Source organism: Apodemus sylvaticus, chromosome 3, assembly GCF_947179515.1.
Source record: "Apodemus sylvaticus chromosome 3, mApoSyl1.1, whole genome shotgun sequence".
NCBI classification, from domain to species: Eukaryota; Metazoa; Chordata; class Mammalia; order Rodentia; family Muridae; genus Apodemus; species Apodemus sylvaticus.
The window spans coordinates 67,130,477-67,149,308 of record NC_067474.1 but is presented as its reverse complement, the minus strand read 5'-3'; the positions used below and the strand labels follow the sequence as shown (position 1 = coordinate 67,149,308).

At 40.8% G+C, this 18,832-nt stretch overlaps 1 protein-coding gene across 4 annotated transcripts in view; it reads right to left on the bottom strand.

Moving 5' to 3' along the window:
* Positions 1 to 18,832, bottom strand: part of Slc44a1 (solute carrier family 44 member 1) — a 193,842-nt gene that overhangs the window by 48,310 nt on the left and 126,700 nt on the right. Inside the window, exons 15-17 of one of the 4 annotated variants that reach the window (XM_052176498.1) lie at positions 17,228 to 17,464; positions 15,043 to 15,123; positions 10,308 to 12,711 (exon numbers count right to left, since the gene is read on the bottom strand). In XM_052176498.1, coding sequence (XP_052032458.1) covers positions 12,688 to 12,711; positions 15,043 to 15,123; positions 17,228 to 17,464 — 342 coding nt within the window. In that variant the 3' untranslated portion in view covers positions 10,308 to 12,687. Of the gene's footprint in view, positions 1 to 10,307; positions 12,712 to 14,630; positions 15,124 to 17,227; positions 17,465 to 18,832 lie in introns of those variants that run through there. The other 3 variants (XM_052176499.1, XM_052176497.1, XM_052176500.1) reach the window with 3 other exon arrangements.

The window sequence follows — 18,832 nt, the reverse complement described above, 5'->3', positions numbered from 1 at the left end:
TCTCATAAAGCAAGTCTTTCACCCACTGTGCTATCTCTGAGCATGCTACTTTCATATTCACAGGGTGTTTTGTTTGTTTTCATTTTTTCCCTATATGTGCTGTCTCACTTATTGCTCAAGGAGGAAAGGCAGGAGAATGGGTCTCAAACACAAGGCTAAGTAACTTGTTCCAAATTATGTATTTAAAAGGGAACATTCATGTGTTCTGCCACTGAACAAAACTCTACAAATATTAATGTGTTCTTTTTTTCCTTTTACATTGCTAGGAAAGTTCACTGTATCTAATGTCTTAGTGTACCTGTGTTCATATTTGCTCTAGAGTTTGAGGTATCTGTTAGATTCTGTCTGCCTTTTGTTTTTTGAGTTTAATAATCTTTCTGTATGGCTGCCTTCTGGGGAAAGCATAAACATGTAAATATGCATGCTTAAAGTAAATTATGCCTGCTTGATGTAAAAATAAACAGACAGTTAAGGGGGCAAACAGGGGAGTCTCCCTGCAGCCACCTAAGTCAGGTCAGGTTGGGAACTCTCAACTAAAACCCAGAGATTACAGAGGGCCAAGGAAACACCCTTTCCAGCCTAGAGAACTAGGTTAAAGACCTCCAACTTTTCTCTGTCTTACTTCTTTACATATTACAGAGATTTTACAGTGGAGCAGGGGATTCATTGGCATTTCCAGTTATTATTGGCATAACTTAGAGACCCAGAGCTTGAATGAATTTAGTCATTTGTCAACAGCGCCACCCCACCCCCCAGAAAAAGGTGGCAATCATTGTCCTGGGGGTGGGCCTCTATGTTAGAGACCCTGTCTCAAAAATATAGAGAGAAAAATAGGAAGGCTGTGTGGCATGGATTTCTAGTCTACATACATACTCACACACACACACAATATATATATATAATGTGTGTATATATATATATATATATATATATAGTATATATATAGTATAGTGTATGTGTATATATACACACACACCATACATAAACATATACATTATACATAAACACAACACAAATTATATATAAACACACACATTATACACAAACATTACATACACATTATATATAAACACACACATTATATATGCACACATACCACACACACATTATATAAACACACACACACACACACACACAGTTACAATGCCTGCTGAACTGTTGCCCTCTTCTTCCCCCAAGCTCCTCAGACCTTGCTCCAGCCTCTTCATCTCCTTGTCTCCCATTATAGTTCCCTCTCTTCCTGGGCTCCAAGCACCTGGGTCATTCCTTTCCTTAAAGCCTGCTATAGGCTCCCCACAATTCATTTCAGGTTGGAGCATGCAAGTGCTCCTTGTCTTCTCCACATTCACACATCTGCACATCTTAGGCTGTCGCCTCATGTTGCCATGGTAGTCTAGGTGACGCTATCTTCTCCAGCCTGTAACTCTGCTATACTAGTGTAGCTTCACTTCATCGTTTGGATAATCCCTATCTACCCTTCAGGACTTGGGCAGTCTCCTGGTGACCTTGACACTTTGCTTGCTGTGCCCCCGTTCTTATTGTAAGCATAAGCCACAGCTGGCTATGCCCCCCACCGGCTGAGCCTCTACCTGGCCTCAGGGATCCTCACCGCACTGGACAAACTGGCGCAAACCTGCTCAGGAAAAGCATCTGAAATGGACCTCACCATCACATCTTCCACAAATATGATGTGAATTTCACCAGCTTATTTTTTAAATTATTTTTCTAACTCCTGACTTGTGTTCTTGACTCTTCCTTTGTCCAATTACCTCTCCCAATCTATTTAGATTTGACTTAGATTTATCTTCAAACCGAGAGCCAATGGTATTAAATGCCTTCTATTTAAAATCCTCTCCTTGATTCAACTGCTATGTATGTTTATCCTCCATTAAATTCTCACCTGTACTAGGATTTGTTTGGGAATGTTCCCTTCTATCCATTAGATTAGTTACTATCATTTTATTAGCTTACCTGGCCTTTTGTTTCTAATATAACATGATGTCTTCATATTAAAAAAAATCCACAGAGATATTTTATGGAAACAGACAAGCAAAGCAAAGAAAAAACAACCAAACTGAAATTACCCATAAGCTCTCAACGCAGAGCTTAATTATTGTTTTTAACGGAGCATAATTATCATTTTAACTGAATGACTTCCATTTAACCATCTTGCCAGATTAACTGACATGTTCTGGCCTTTTGTGGAATATTCTGGCTGATGACTACAGGATACTCCGTGCTGCTGGAGGAGGCCCACTCTGCCTGCTCTAGCATCAGTGTCTGTTCTTGGCAGAAGTCAGGTGTGCTTGTTGATGTACATTATGCCAGTGAGGTGGCTGCTCAGTTATTTAAACACTATGTATACCAATGCAAACATGACAAGAGCAGCTTTATGAAAACTGAGGCTTTGAAAAACCAAATGCCTGGGAAAGAATCAATGAAGGTAAAAATGCTAAAAATAATATTCATGGATGTGTGGGAGATAAACAAACACTGGAAAGAAAACTATAACAATATTTGAAACCACAGTTGGTAAACGCTTGGTCCATTTTAAAACTCAACTCTTTGGGAATGACACTATCCACTGGTGGTAATTAATCCAAAATCAGTAAGCAGTCAACTCTACAGGAGTTCAAGACTCATAAAATTAATAGACCGTTATCAAAGAGTAGCCAATAATCTATAAATAATCAAGGAGTAGTCATATCTATAATTTCATCACTCAGGTTTGATTCAGTAGGATCATTAGTTCAAGGCCAGTCGTACTACATAAGCCCTTTTCGCAAAAAACAAACAAACAAACAAACAAAACCCCAAACATTGGTAATGAATATTTATATCTCAAAATTTAAAAAAATCATCCTGAACAACTATCTTAGCAGGTTTCAATTAGCCTATCAATGTCACCACAATCAATAAAGCATCTACTGTACCTTTAAAATGTATAGAATATTTACCAACTTGAGTAATGCTCAAAACATTCTTTCCCTCCCTTCATTTTTCTATCTAAATGGTGAATGTTATTCTAATACATTAACTATTATTATATCACTTTGACAGCCTGGCCTGCCCGGCCCTTCCAATTAACCTTCTGTCCCTTTTACTTAACATTTAATATGCATGTCCTCCTTTTGACTTCTGACTTTTTCTCTTTGCTGGGAATGGAAAGAAAAGAAAAACGGTTAAGTTTAGCTTATTCTGAGCAAACCCAAGTCCAGGGTTTACTAAATGGCTAGTTTCCTTTCTTATTTTTCTTTTGTTTCCTTTTGGGGTGGGGTGGGGTAGGGTGGGGAGATTTTGGTTAAAATTATTTTGCTGCAAGATGGAGAAAGTAACTGACCACAACTCTCTAGCATCATGTCTCCCAGTGTGAGGAGACAAGACTGAATGCTCCCATTTGTCTTAAAGGCTCCACCCTCTCCCTGACAGCTCTAGCTGACAGGCCTGGTCTTGGATCTTGGTGAGATCTGAAAAACTTTAATGAGATCTCTATTAAGAATTTGATAAGGCCAGGTGTTCATTGGATAGCCATCTCTGCTTTTTCCAGAAACCTAAACTCAACCAAAGTGAAACTCCTAAAGTTATATTTCTTGGAATCTGGACAATCCACAAAGCATGGGACCAAGTGAAAGGCCGCATCCTACACACTGCATCTCAGACTATGGCATGAAGAGGGAGAACCCCATCTGTGTGGGTTCCGCCCAGGGCATCTGGTGAAAGGCAGGCGTCAGGAAGCCTCATAAGACACCGGCTTCCTGTGAACTGCTTAGCCTTCAAGAGAGCTCTGAGCTCTCCTGCTCTCTGACCAGCCTAGATTTTAATCTCCGTGTGCATGACGCTGGGATCCATGAGTGCGCTCATAATATTTTTGTCAGTGACGGACTGCATTTACAAAGGCAGTCTCTTCTAAAATCATTTCACTCAGGGATACTATATCCATCTAAGTTTGTGTACACATATTCTAAGATGCTTACACAATAATGGCATTGCCTAATGATGCAGTTTTCAGAATACATTCCTCTCGGTGACACTTGTCAAAGTGACCTTGGATTTTTTTTTTCTTCTTTAATTTGAAGTTCTATTCCAGGGTGTATTTTTCATGGCCAGAGAATAACTTCAGGGTACAGTTCAGGAAATGAGGCTTTTCATAGGCTACTTAGTCATATAGGAGCTATAGTGTAACTTTGTATCAGAATAATACCCCCCCCCCCAAAAAAAAATATCTAGTGTGGACTGGTTAGTCCTTCAGTATCTCAAGCAACTCTAGTATTGGAAGACACCTCACCAACACTGCCAAACAGCTCCAGTCTGTAGCCTGGCACACACACCAGGACCATCTGGGCACCACTCCGAAGCTTAGGCCTCAAGAAAAACCCCACCTTATAAAACAAGGAGAGATGCACTGGCTTTGCCACTGCCCCATGTAGGAAGCCTATTCCTTCCCGAGTTCTTATATGACATAACATGGTTAGTTTTGAACAAACTAGATTTTTAAAACATGACAATGGGGCACACCTGCTGCTTAAAAATGGCCCGCCTCAATGGCACACACCTACTCATTCCCTGCAAATGGAGTCACACACACCACTGCACCTGTGCACTGAATGCTTTCTGCAGCAAAGCTTACACACGGGAGGGCCCTCTCCTCTACCTAGACTGGACTCTAGATTGTAACTTTACCAGTTATACGGCTGCATGGTCACTCAGATTCCAGCAACAAAGCCGGGATGATCGTCTGTGCTTTAGAAAAGTGGTTTAGTATATTAATACTTCATAATCTAAGACCCTGGGGCATTCTCAGGTGAGGGATGAGAATGCATAGTTAGGAGGCTCTCTCCACTCTCGGGACAGTGGTGACCATATCTGAAGCTAGACTCACCTTCTCTCAACTACCACCATGGGTGTGGGAAAGGGTTAGCACACAGTAGACAAATGACATGCTTTCCTATAAAATTTTATTTATTACATTAAAAAACTCTATACATTTGTTAGACTAAAATACAGTTTTCATTATAATTCTGGCAACTGAGTCTATACACAGAGAAAACTTAGCATTAGACCAGCACTTTTTTTTTTTTTTTGTAGTTCGTATTTCTGCACAGGTAAAACATTTCAAAGCTCCATTTCATATAAGCTCATTTAACTTTGAAGCCAGATGGAAAGCCAGCCCATTCAGAGCTCCAGGCAGTTCATTTGCCTGCAAGAGTTGATCTCTCCAGAAAGTGAATTGCTTAATACACACAGTTCTTAAGTCCTGCGAGGGCATAGCATTCCACATGTAAAGCCTGCACTGTGTTGGTCACGACAGCTACAAATACCAGGGCTACAAGTGCATCTGTGGGGCATGTTCAAGCACCTACATGTTTGTTTCCTCACATGCATAGTGTAGTGACACCATAGAAAGAATCCAAAACAACATGAAGGTAGATGACCCCCAAACTGGGGAAGGCTTAATTGCATTCTTCTATTGTTAATGAAAAGAGACAAGATGTGAAATAGAAAATTATTTCACCACTCTGGAAATAGATACAAATGGCAAAAAAACCCAAAAGGGCAGAGAGGCATTAGAATGCTCGGTGTATGTTCTCATTATCCAGGACAAGGGCTGGGTAATGGACACGGGCTATGCAGACGGCCCTTAGACAGTGATAGGAAGTCCCTACTGTATCGACTGGTCTTCAGAACTTGGTTGTCTTTATTCTAGGTCTAGCCTAAACTCAAGCTCAGGAAGGCTGGGCCAGGCAGTACAGGTAACTGATCTGCAGGAGACAGGCTTTTGTCTTTGGTTGTTTTTCTAGATCCTCTGTCCCTTTGTTAGATGCCCCCATGCTCCTCCCTGTCAGGAAGCTGTCCCTTGTGCCAGGTCATCTAACTAGCTAACGACCTAATGGACAGACTCAATTAGATGCACGATCTAGTAGATGTGTGTTTACTGGTCCTAAGTATTCTAAGTCTGACTAACTAAAATCTCTTCTCATTACAGGGGTTCAGTACTCCAACTGAGGATGAGAGGGATCAGAAAACATCGATGAAGCGTACCAATAGAGCTACATAGTAAAAGAGTTGACTTTGTTCATACAATCATCTTTGAAAATTAAAATTCAGGAAGTTCTAAGCAGAGTACTAAACCCCAAGGCCAGGGAGAGTGTTACATCATCCCTGACTTTAAACCTCTAGCCTCCACAACTATATATTTCTAACATAATTTCTGGGGCAAAGGCAGCCGTGGCCCAACCACCACATAGTAAGTGAAAGGGTCACCGCAATTTTTAGAGGCTGATAGGGTAGCCCATGGAATCTCTTCTATTTCTGCATGTATTTATCCAATCTTTTCACAGCCTACTTTTAATTCTGGATTCAAAATCCATTTCTTCAGCAACATAGCAACAAATGCTATTCCTAACCAGCAGGATGTGTAGGTAAGTTCAAAGACAAAGTCAGCAAGGTCCCTTTAAGTCATAGGCAACTAATCAAGTTAACATTTGAGCCTTTCCTACCCGTTACACAAACTTACAGCCGTGGCCTCTCCATGTGCAGCTCTGGAAGTTCGTTCCAGCCTTAAGGGTGCATAGAGACCCGACTTTCATTATTTCTTCATTGACCTGCCAGTTAGATTTCTGCCCCTTTGTTCAGGCCAGACAACATAGACGGTGGTTTAGCATCTGACTATGAACTGGGACCCACTGGAGTCAAACCTTCAGCAGTCTCCTGCCTGCTTTTCCAAGGGCCTAAAGAGCCTTCCTAGAGAGCTGCTATGTACCTAGCAGTGAGCTGGGGGAGTGAAGGACTCCACGGGTTTCCTCAAAGCATGAAGTGGACATAGGAAGTGGAGGAATGATCCATTGGGAGAATGTTCTAGCCCTGCTCTCTCCTGTGTGTGTGTGTGGGGGGGGGGTGTTTGAGGTGGCTGGAGGTGGGGGAGGGGAGAATCGTACACAGACGATACCTCCCAGGTTGATGTGTGTGTGTGTGTGTGTGCCGGGTGAGGCTGAACATCTACTGCAGGCATCAGCTCCTCCAACTGTTCACTGTTCACTGCTTGTTTTTGGTTTTTTTTTAATCATATATCCACTCTACTTCAGTTAAGTCATATTATCTTCAAGTTTTCCCTCATGTTGACAGATGCACTTTAAGAGTTATATATCGGATACATCAAGACCCATGTCCTATCTGAGCTCCATCAAAATAGCTCTTGGTAGATGGATAATTGTAAGGATGCCCTTTTAATATGTTTTAGGATGCACCCCACTCCACTGCAAATAATTTGATTCATTGCCAGAAATTCCCTCAGGACACACTCCATCTCATACTTCCAAGATAGGAAATCATTACCAAGATAGGTAATGATCTAATGTTGTTCATTTAAACTAGTGTAGTTTCTATTTTCAAACCTAGAACTAAATCAGATACTATTTTTAGTTATAAAATTGATTGAGGCCAGAGATGATTAGCATCATCCCCATGGGTAGTTGGTGGGAGCTCTGACCACTTGTAGTAACACGAGATGCGCAGATGTCACTGAGATGCACTGGGAGGCAGTTCATAGCTGCCACAAGAACCAAGGACACCATGGTCCTCAAATCCCCTTCGAGTTTCAAATATTAAATTTGGATACCATCAAATAAAGTGAAAAACATCTGTAACATATAAAATGAATCAATGTTTTCATTATCAACTAGATCTTGGTTATATTATGAATAAGTGCTTGGGTTTTTTTTGTTGTTGTTTGCCTTTTTTTTTTTTTTTTGGAGTTTTCTGGTCTGGAATAAAATCATTTAGGTTGTAAAGCTGAGTATTAAAACTGAAGACCAGTGTAATATTTGGGTCCCTAATCATTTCTTATCTTTTGAATAAATTCTCTAATGATGAACCCCTAGAAAATACCAAACTTGAATCCTGTACTTGTAATTTACAAAAGGATCAATTGTTCATGCAAGAGTGAAACACAGTCCTTGTTGGTCTATTGTTACACATACAAAGAAATCAAAAATGGGGAGGAAGAAAGGACACAATAGCTCTGTAGAAAAGAAAAGGTTTCCACAGAAAGTCACAAGCTTAAAAATTCTGCATTAGGATTTTCAGTAAGAAAGATATTTTCAAAGTGTTAAAATTTTAATTGAAATTGTCCTCTTAAAATATGGAATATAAGATTGGCTCAAATTTATGAAAGTCAGATGGGAAACGTGTGTCGTTTCCAACTTTTCGCTGGATATTGTATATGGGGCTTTAATTTTGTTTTCAAGTTGACTGACTTTAGACGTTTTCCCCATGGCATACTCAAACATCCCGACTTTTTAAAAACTGGACCATATGCCACTAAATGAAGACAAGCTAATTCTGCAAGCAGCCACTGTAGATGAACAATGTGTACTTTTCAAAAGGGCTAACCTGAATTCCATAATATACACAGCTACATGAATATGCATCTAAAGCAAAAGGCGGTCTATGCTATGAATATAGAACACACAAGCCTCTGCTTTGTGCATTTACTTAGGATCTCATAATTCTCTAATATATATTCACAGAAACATCTTAACAACTGTAGGCAAGTGCTTCTCTCTGTCAGATGGCGCGCATGAAAGGAATGCAGAGATTAACTGTGTCACCTGCACTGAGAAGCCTCCAGATTTCTGAGGTTTGTTTGTTGGTTTCTGTTTTCCAAGGGGCCAAGACAAAGCCATATTGAGCTGACATTGCTATTTTAGGGGAGAAGGGTGGTGGTGGGCCTTATGAATGCTAAGCAGCTGCTCCTGTCACTGAACTATATGCCCCTGCAGCCCAGAACTTGCTTATTAAAAGATGAAAGCTCACAGACCCTTTTGAAGGCAACGCCTCAGAAACTACAGTAAGGCTCCTAGAAACCCCAATTCATGAGAAGCCAAAAATTAAGAAATAAAATTTATATATATATATATATCACCAAAGCCAATAGGTCTGGGTTTGAAGATGATCTCGCAAAGCTGCTCTGAACGTGGAACCTCTGGAAAGGGCACTCGGTGGCAGTGATCGTGCGTGGCAGGGATGTCTGAGGCTGGGGGATGGAGTGGGGTGGTAGCACTGTGTGGCCAGCAGACACCTGGAGCATGCATTCCTTGTTACTCTAAGGAAGGAGAGGTATTCAAGCTTAGAGCTGCCGAGGACCAGGATAAGGGGATCCACACCTTACCAGGGTGGAATCTTCAGGGTGCACTTAGAAGGCAGATATCGTGGTCCATGGTGCTGGGCAGAGGTTATACTTATCAGCTTAATGCCTTCCATTGAAAGAAAAAAAAAAAGGAAGGAAGGAAACTCTTAGAGTAAAAGAGCATCTGTACCAGAGGAAACACTGATTTCAAGCATATTTTAAAAATAGACTTAATAAGGATCTCCACTGGAGAAAACCAAGAACCAAGCTAGCTAAGGTACTCAATCAGCATCCAGTTAGGACTTTATTGTTTGTAGGCTAGGATGAAGACATTAACCCTAAACATTAACCACTGCATTAAATGGGTTCACAAAACAGCCTGCGTTGAGTTCTGCTCATCCATACAAGGATTATACAAACTCTGGACCCTCATGAAATTGCTAATGATTTCCTATTATTCCACCAGTAACACTGTTCTAGAAGATGGGGCTCACGGATTCTCACTGAAATAAATTTAACCCTTTTCCTCCCACATTACAGTAAAAGGACAACTTATTCTTGAGGCAGGAGTCCAGGAGGTCTAAACCATGTACCAGGCTCTTAATTATCTGGATGTGGAAACCATTTGGCACCGTGGCAACTGCTGGCATTTATAAAAGGCGACCCCAAGTCTAACTCCAGAGACAGGACTCCTGAGTGTGGTATTGGAAAACCATCACAGGAAAAGGAGGAAGTCCTAAGACAGAGCAAATGGTCTAGGAAGTTATTCAGGTGCCCAGATTTCCCAGATCAGTTTTGTTCTTGGTCTATTCTTCTCACTTGAGCAGAGGATGGAAGCGGGAGCGGGAGCAGAGCGGGTGAGCAGATGGCAGGGGGGCAGCCCAGAGCTAGGGGAGAGACTTGCAAATGAACAGGAGAGGCAGCAGGAACACCCAAGCAGAAAAGCACTTAGGGATCATTAAAAAGCCTCTGCCGGGCTTTCTCAAATGAATTAAAGAACAAGAGCTCAGGGCAGAGTGATATTCCATACATCAAATATCTCTCTGTGTGCACCCGTGTAATAGATAGGCATATTTGCATATGACTATATGGCACACAAACTTACTTAGGGGGAAAACAGCCTGGAAATTAATTGAACTCAAATGACATGGTTACACACAGAGCATAATTTCTAAACACAAAGTTAGTAAAACAAAATTTATTTGTAAAACAGGACCTGTTATATAAAATGGCACACAATCAAGTTATACAAAAATACAAATTTTCTTTCTGATTACAGTTCTAGTTGCAAATGATAATTAGAAAGCATTCCTGGTGGCTTCCAGTAGCTGGAATTGCGAGCACACGGAAGAGGAGCGGCAAGAGTCCACGATGCAGGGATGTCCAAGTGAGCAGAACCTGATTCCCAAGGGCACGTCCACCGTCACGTTACTCTGGAGGGACATCTGCTAAAATGGCTAGCTCCTGGAATGTCTTCTGGTGTGAGACCCATCTTCCAGGCTTTGCCCATTCTAAATTTAGTTCCCAGTGTTTCTAAATGTCCAAAATCTGTGTGGCTACAAGTCACATGGTATTCTGACTTTCTCACATAATCTTTCTCTCTCACCTAGTAGGACAGTTGTTAGTTACAGAATTAAATTCCATTTCAAATGATAGAAAAGTACAGTGACACTATTTGGCAACACTAGATGTTAGATGTTAATTTCTGGCGAATTATTATTTCACAATAGCTATGCTCTCTCAATGCTGGCTTCCCAGATCCTGCTTAGACATGCACTCTTAATTGTGTGTGTGTATTGTTTGTGTGTATGATTTGCTGTTGTTTTAATCCAGACTCTTATTGCAAATACTCTGAAGGTTCAGAAATATTCATGAGCTTTGAAAAGAAACCAAGGCATTTAGCAAAATTTAGCCTAGCTAGATTAAAGAACACCAGTACTTAAAAAAGAAAATACAATTTACCTTTTGCAGCAATTTAAAGGTCCAACCCTTTGAAAGGAAGCACATTAGCAAACAGCTGCTTACTGAGCCCTCGGGACATTGTATGCAATCCCATAACACCAGTCTAATTCACGGTCTACTTCTGATAGGCAATGCTTTCTTTCAAAAGATTTTCCTTCCATGGAATGATAAATGCTGAGGCTTTTTTTTTTTATCATTATTATTATCTTACAGAGCCTGTATTTAGTGCAATAGTTTAAAAAATTTGCTCTGAAATATTTACTTTACATTAACAAAAATAGCTTTTTTTAAAAAAATTGTAACAAAAAGGAGTTATCGCATAAACAGATCATGAATTATTCTTAGCAAATTACACTTTTTTTCTTAAAGCATTCACCATTACAATAAGCAGAACAATGGAATATTAGCCATTCATATCTGGTAAGCTTTAGGAATTAAAAAAAAAAAAAAAAACCCAAAAACTAAAACAACCCAGCAAAACAAGAAATCCCAAAACGTACCCCCAAACATAAAGCACATTCACACTTGAGGATTAACAGCAACCGATTCTTCAGTTACACACTGTAGAACTCTGGATACGACGACTAACCAGGGAGTGGAGCACCTGCCGGTGTGTTCGGATTTATAGCAAGCATTTGGATAGATGGCCGTTTCACCCTAAGCTCCCGACCTGCCTCTGAAACAAGCAGAGCACTGGAACTCGCAGTGCTTTGTGCTTCTTGTTTCTCTCTCTTATTTTTCTAGAATTACCTAAGCTGAAAATCAATACACAGAAAGGCTAAACTTGCTGGGTGACCAGCTTCCGTTCAGATCAGGCACACGAATGTGTGGTGGATGCTACTAAAAAAAATCAAAGAGGAAAGAGACAAAATACAAGAAAAAGTTTGCATAATAAAGATTATCTACCCCCTTCTCTCTATTTTTCCTACTTTCTTCTATAGAAGCATTAGGGTAAACTACAAATACCTGAGGAGTTGGTTACTTTTGAATGTCGGCTGACAAATGCATGAGCTATTATGAAATTTCCCACAATGGGCCCACTCATATGCTTCTCAAAGGAAAATGGCATGGCTTCTTTGATTGGAGAAAACAGATTGGAGGAATCTCTTATTTGTCTGAACACACATGCCTAGTCTAACACACTAGGCCTTATGCATCAGTAAAATAAGATGCTGATTTTAAACATACACCAGGGAAATCACCCCTGCAAAAACTTACACGAGAATTTGGTACAACAATTTTATCTAGGTTAGGTAACTAAAGTTAAAATTTCCTCTAGTTATTAAAAACGTTAATCAGATATGAATCTAACATTTCCATTAAGACAATTAACAATTGAAAACATTAAATGACGGAAGTTGCCTTGTAAAAGCCACCCGTATGAAAAGCAGCGCATGTCTGACAAAAATAAGCATAAAAAAGGTATTAAATCCCTGTTCCTTTTCTCTGATTTTGGCTGATTATGTGTGTGTGTGTATATACATATACATATATATACACACATACATATACATATATACACACACCCACACACACAAATACATAGTTATGTGTATATATTGTTTTGGAATGTCATGGGGGTCCATAACCGTCGGCTAGGTTCAAGCAGAACTTGCTCCAGAAGCCTAGAAAACAAAGCCACACAGAGTATAATCTTAGAAAATTCCTGTTGAAAGGAGGTACAAATGATGCTATCAGTACACACACATGGTCACAACAGCAACAGGGCAACAGGTTGAGACTCCTCTCTTGAACCTAGGATGCTGGGACACTGCAGGCTGTGTTTAAGGGCCACCAGTGAGACACACACAACATACTGCTACAGCCCACACCTTGTCCTTGGACAGCAAGCAGATAGCCCTCTCTCCAGAAGCATGTCATCCCGTCAGCAAACTGTTTTGAGGACTGTACAGAGACCTCATGAATCTTAAAAGGTTTTCAAACTAGTGAGGCTCTTTTAAATAGTTCAAGAAAAGTGGCAGCTTCTCATTTAGTTATTTAAGTGGCAGCTTCTATTTAGTTTAATACCCAATCAAGAGGACAATCTAAAAACCACATTTTCCTAAATATTTTTTTACAGGCTATAATAATAATAAAAAAAAACCCAAAACCTAAATGTAGACACAGCCCATATGGAGGGAGACAGACGGTAGCGGTGTTGCTGTATGGATGACAAAACAGACGTGATGCTCTTGGGGAGCGCTTTCATCTGAGGAGAAGCACAGTGAATGAGAACAGGAGTTCATTTCCTGTGACACCTTTGCTCCAGTGCTGAAGCTCTCAGATAATTCTTTATGTCACAAGGGGTTGGGGACAAGAGGCATGAATCCCACATGTTTACTGGGCATGCGAAGAAAGGTTTAATGGCATGCTTAAGAAACTGGGTTGTAGTCTAAGTCATGTTCTCTACTGCTTCAGGGGTGCAGAGACTTCTTAACCATCACATTCTTGGGGATCAAATGCTGTGGTACCCAGCACATCAGGATACTACGCACAAACGATGTGCTTGGGGACAGGGCTTGTAGGGAAGCTATGGACTGATGGGTGACAGAAAGTGGAGGCAAAACCTAAAGGGGGACATTAATACACGGCGTGTGGGATGGGCCACAGTCAAGAAAAGACTGTGGCTCCTGACAGAATGCTATGCAACTCGGAATAATTCTTTCAGTGTCCATAAATTAGCATTTCTGGGAGGGAAGGGAAACCTATATTCTGGTCCACCACCATTCATCTACTGCTTGCTAAGAAGCACGATGGAAAAACATGCCCAGTCCATGGCCAAACTGGCTGGTCTTCAACTTCAAATATTTCTACCTTTCTTAAAATGCTTATTACTGAAGACTGACTCAGTGGAAGTATCAACCTCCAAAGTGGGCAGAGGCTCCACAAGGGGAGGAGAGGAGAGCTAGTGCCTTCGCAGGTGTTTATATCTGTCCCTTTAAAGCTTTAGGCTTGGATTCTTTATTTCCTAAAGAGTGAGGTCAACCAGGAAGTAGGAGTGACATTTTCCCATGTCACGGTTGATTTGTTCACACAGTGTAGGTTTGAGACGTGCCATTACACTACAGAAGAATGTCTACAAGAAAGAACCCAGGGGACGCTAAACTGAGTAAGTTGTTTTTATCCCCCAAATAATACTACTAATAATAAAAACCTGTCTGGCTACCTAGATCTATATCATCTATATCATCTATGTATCCATCCATCCACATATTAATTGTCTGTCTGTCTGTCTGTCTATTAGTCATCTACCTATCTAATTTATTATTTGTGACAGGTTGGAGGACTTGATTCCTTTTACAATGAAGGTGTGAGAACATGGATATTGATGGGAATCGCCTTGTTTGTAGGCAAAAACAACTCAAAACAAAACCAAATAAACAAACAGAAATAACAACAGCAAAGAAAGTACAGTCTGAGCAAGAGAGGAGAAAGTCCGCAGAGGAAAAGACAGCAATGCAAACACAACAATATTGTTTTATAAAAAGGAGGAATATGAACTTCAGCAAGCTGAAAGGAACTTTCATGATCACCTTCTAGAATGATCGAAATTCAAAGACACCCGATGGGTTCCGTGGGATGAAAACTAAATACTGACAACAAGAGAACCAGCTTTGACTTGGAGGCGAGCAAGCGAGCGGTCACCCCGGGCCCTGAGCGCCAGCAGGGCCACCCCTGAGAGCCAGCAGGGCCACCCCTGAGCGCCAGCAGTGCCACCCCTGTGCGTCAGCAGGGCGCTGTTCCTTTCAGCTCACTCTCACAGATGGTAGTCTCAGCTGTGACAGGACCTCTGCCATCCAAGTGATGGGTAAGCAGGCAAACAGAAAGAGCAGCATGTCCTGCGTGATACAGACAACAAACGCTTCTCCAGAGGACGTGCAGTCAGTGAAGACACAGACAGAGAAGAAGTGAAAGGGAAAGTCGTGGAGGGCGGCCGCCTCCTCATCGCCACCTACCATCGGCTTTAGCTCTCGGGCATCCGCGGCACCTCCCTTACCAGCTTCTTTCATTGCTTTCCTACTGTTTTCCACAAACTCCTGCAAAATATGGAACAAATGGCATTAATTTGGGGATCATCTGAGATTTCATCAATAAGTGAATTTTAATGATTCAACCTTAGTGTGGTAAACAGTACTGAATGAAGAAAACGTCTAGATTGGCTGGGATGGATTGCACTTCATAGATGTAAAATCTTCCTTCCCATTCTGTCAATCTCACTATGGCTCTAGGACATAATTTTGTTCAACATTCTTAAGAGTTTGCTTTCCCCAGACTTAGAATATCATTTTTTGTCTGTTTTATTTTCCATATCAAGGCTAAATGAACCCAAACTGGGTTGCTTCAAAAGCTTCTAGTTTGTATTATATTTTTTATTATTTTTTTAAAAAAAATTTAGACAGGATTTCACTATGTAGCCCTTGTGGGCTTGCCGCTTACTATAGGCTCAGGTTGGCTTTAAATTCATGGCAGTTTTCATACGCCAGCCTTGGATTACAGGTTCGCACAACCACATTCCACTTACAAGCCTGTACTTACAACAGAGATCTTGAAAATAGAACTAGTAAGCACAAAATACTTTCGAAGGTATCCCCCTCAAAAAACCAAAATCAAACCATACCACATGGCAACTCCCTTAAAATATTTACCCGGCCTCAGTGTCCCCTCCTTCCCAGCACTGTGCCCTGCTATACATATCATTCCACAAAGCAGGAATGTGGGAAGCATCGGCTGGAACCCACGGTCAGAAGTGTTAGAGCAGGAGCGTCCCCAGGGCCTGTGCTGCCGCTCTGAGCTCTGCTGAGCTCTGGAGCACTTCCGCTCTACTGTCCAGCAGAGCACGGTGGGCCCCACCTCCAATCCCAGCACGGGGAGGTTGAGGCAGGAAGAGCACAGGCTCAAGGTCAGCATGGGCTACAGTGACGGTTTATCTATTTTTTAAAAAGTATATTATTTGATCAGTCAGGGTATTAAAAAATGGAAATTCCCCCTTGCACTGCGCTATAGTCACAAGAAACGGAAATACAGATTCGATTCCACATGAAACCAACCAGACGGAATTCATTTAGGACTTGTGAAAGCATCCAAAACTTAGTCGATGATGCTATCAGAGGCGGTATCAAATAGGTGAGTCCAATTACCTTCACTACCGAAGGGAAAAAAGTCTCTCTCTGATTCATATATTTACTTCAGAGTTAACTGGGTACCTTGTGCTCCCACAAAATGGCTCATTATTTCAATGTATCACATTCAGCCCTAAGTATCTTTATTTCAGTATCACTTAATAATGATAAAGCTATATTTAAATTTTTTAACTTTATGTATATAGACGGGTAGGCGCCTGAATATTACGTATGTATGCCGTGTGTGTGCAGTGGCTACGTGAGCCAGAAGAGGCTGTGGGCCCCCTGGGATTGAAGGGACACAAGGTTGTCATGTGAGTTGGCGGAGGTGCCATGTGAGTGTGGGGAACTGATTGATCCCTGACTCTGCCAGAGCAACAAATGTCAGACCCACTCTCCAGCTCCTTAAAGCCTTTAAATATGGTTTTTAAATTGTTTCAAAATTTAGATGAATTTCTAATACAGAGGAACCTCAGAGGCCTCAGAGGAAAATGTGGATGCCAAACGCTTATGAATAGTCAGTACAAAATACTTTGACCCTTATGGGCTGTTTCCTGTGCTTCATTTACCTTCACTCCAGCTTGTGGGATTTAGGATAATGGATTTTAACTAGGGTTGACGGTAACAGCCTTGGATAAGTGCTTGCTGGAGAAAGGCAGACAGGATCTGAGAACAAGGCTTTTGTCTTTTAAGATCTACTTCGGAAAAGGGCACTTTGATCAGTAGCTAGAAGACATATCTAAAAGTCTATTCAAATCCATATAGCACAGAGAAGGGGGCAGGTAGGATGGTACAGTGAGTGGTTAGACCTATTACAGAGTACTGTTCCAGTAGGTGGGTCTGAAACGGTCTGTCCTGTACCAGGAAGACCTACCTCGGCTCCTCCAGGACAAACTTCACTCATGATTCAGTTCTACAATTTTAATACTGTGTTACTTTGCGGGAATTAACCACAGGGCTATATTGGAAACATCGTTATCATTTTTTCCTTCAAGTAGTGGAGGGCACTGGAGGTACTTACCATCAAAACTTTGTCCATATAGAATTCTCGGCCAGGGCTCCCATCATTGTATTTTGTATCAATGGCAAAACACAAGAATAATACATCCACTACCATTTCGTAAATGGACAGGAAGCAATGGGCGACTAGGAAAGCAAAGAGGCAGACGATGATCAGAGGCAGCACCCATACTGTGTAATCTTGCTGGTAGTTGAGAAGCATAATCCCAGCCAAACCGGTGCTGCAGACTATCAGCACCTGCAGCAGAGAGAGCAGAGACCACACTTGAAATTCCACAGCAGCCAGCCACAAGTCTTCATTGCTGCAGACTTAAAAACTCTTCATCAGTGACAGTTACATACGGCTGATCCATCTCAAACCAAAATGTACACTCTACATAGACCCACACAAGACATCAACTTCACGCAGGGATAGCATAAAAATTTAAGAACACAGATTAGATGATTCATGATTAAAGATAATGTCATACGGTTCCCGAAAAATCCTCACCCATCCATAATCTGCTAATAAATTTTAAATAAATGTATGCATTTTTAAAGTGTTGGTTTGCATTTATAATATTGCTGATGCTGGAACTAGTATGTTTTTCCCCCTAAGTATTCCTACATATATGAAATCATATTGTATACAAAACAATAAAAACCTCATCTTTTAAGAGAATTATTTATAAATGTTCTGCAAATACTTGCTCAATTGTACAATTGTATTTTATGAGTGATTTAAAATTTATTTAACCATTTTTCTACTATTTGAGATTTAGATTGTTTTCAGATATATGCTACAATTCACCTCTAATCTTAAAACTTTTCCTGTGTTTCATATTGTATTTCCTATGGGATACATGATAAATAAAATGTAATTTTTTTGTGAACTTTAGGTTTGGACTATGTGTGAAGCAAAAGTTACCCAATGCATCCACATCCATGTTAAAATAACAAAACGGTCAGCTTGCTTATTCTGAAGAACCACCTACTCAGAAGCTTCCTCGCCCCATATATTTTATAGTTCTCTTAACACATTTTATATCAGGTTGCTAATAGTCCTACAAATACTTGATGGCAAACATTATCTACCCATTACTTGGATTTGGGACACCCTTGGAAATGTCAGCCAGCCTGCCCAAGGTCACGGAGTAAGGAACGGGTTCCATTCAAACAATGACTGCATGATGTCTACCCCACGATTCTTTACAGAGGAAAATCCAGCAAATATTTGGAATGGACTTTCTGAATCTTAGACACACTCTTCTCTGGCTCTCTGCTTAGCTTAACCGTCAGGCTTTAAAACAAAAATGAATGCATAAACAACAAAACAAGAAATCTCTAGAATCACTTCGTACCCAGTGCTGAGAACAGGCAGGAAGAGTCTTGTAGTATCAACATGAAAGCATTTCTCCTTTGCCTTCATTATAACGTTGAGTTATAATGCGTGCAATACTTGGACTCAGCTATAAACCAATCATTTTCACATGCTTTCATGGAGCCAACCTAGGTCTCCAAATTTTATAGCCATAGATTTATTAATCATCCCTTACAGTAGCTTCTTTACTGGGTGATTTCCATATGTGGTTAACTATATTATTTCTATTATTCATGTGGTATCCAT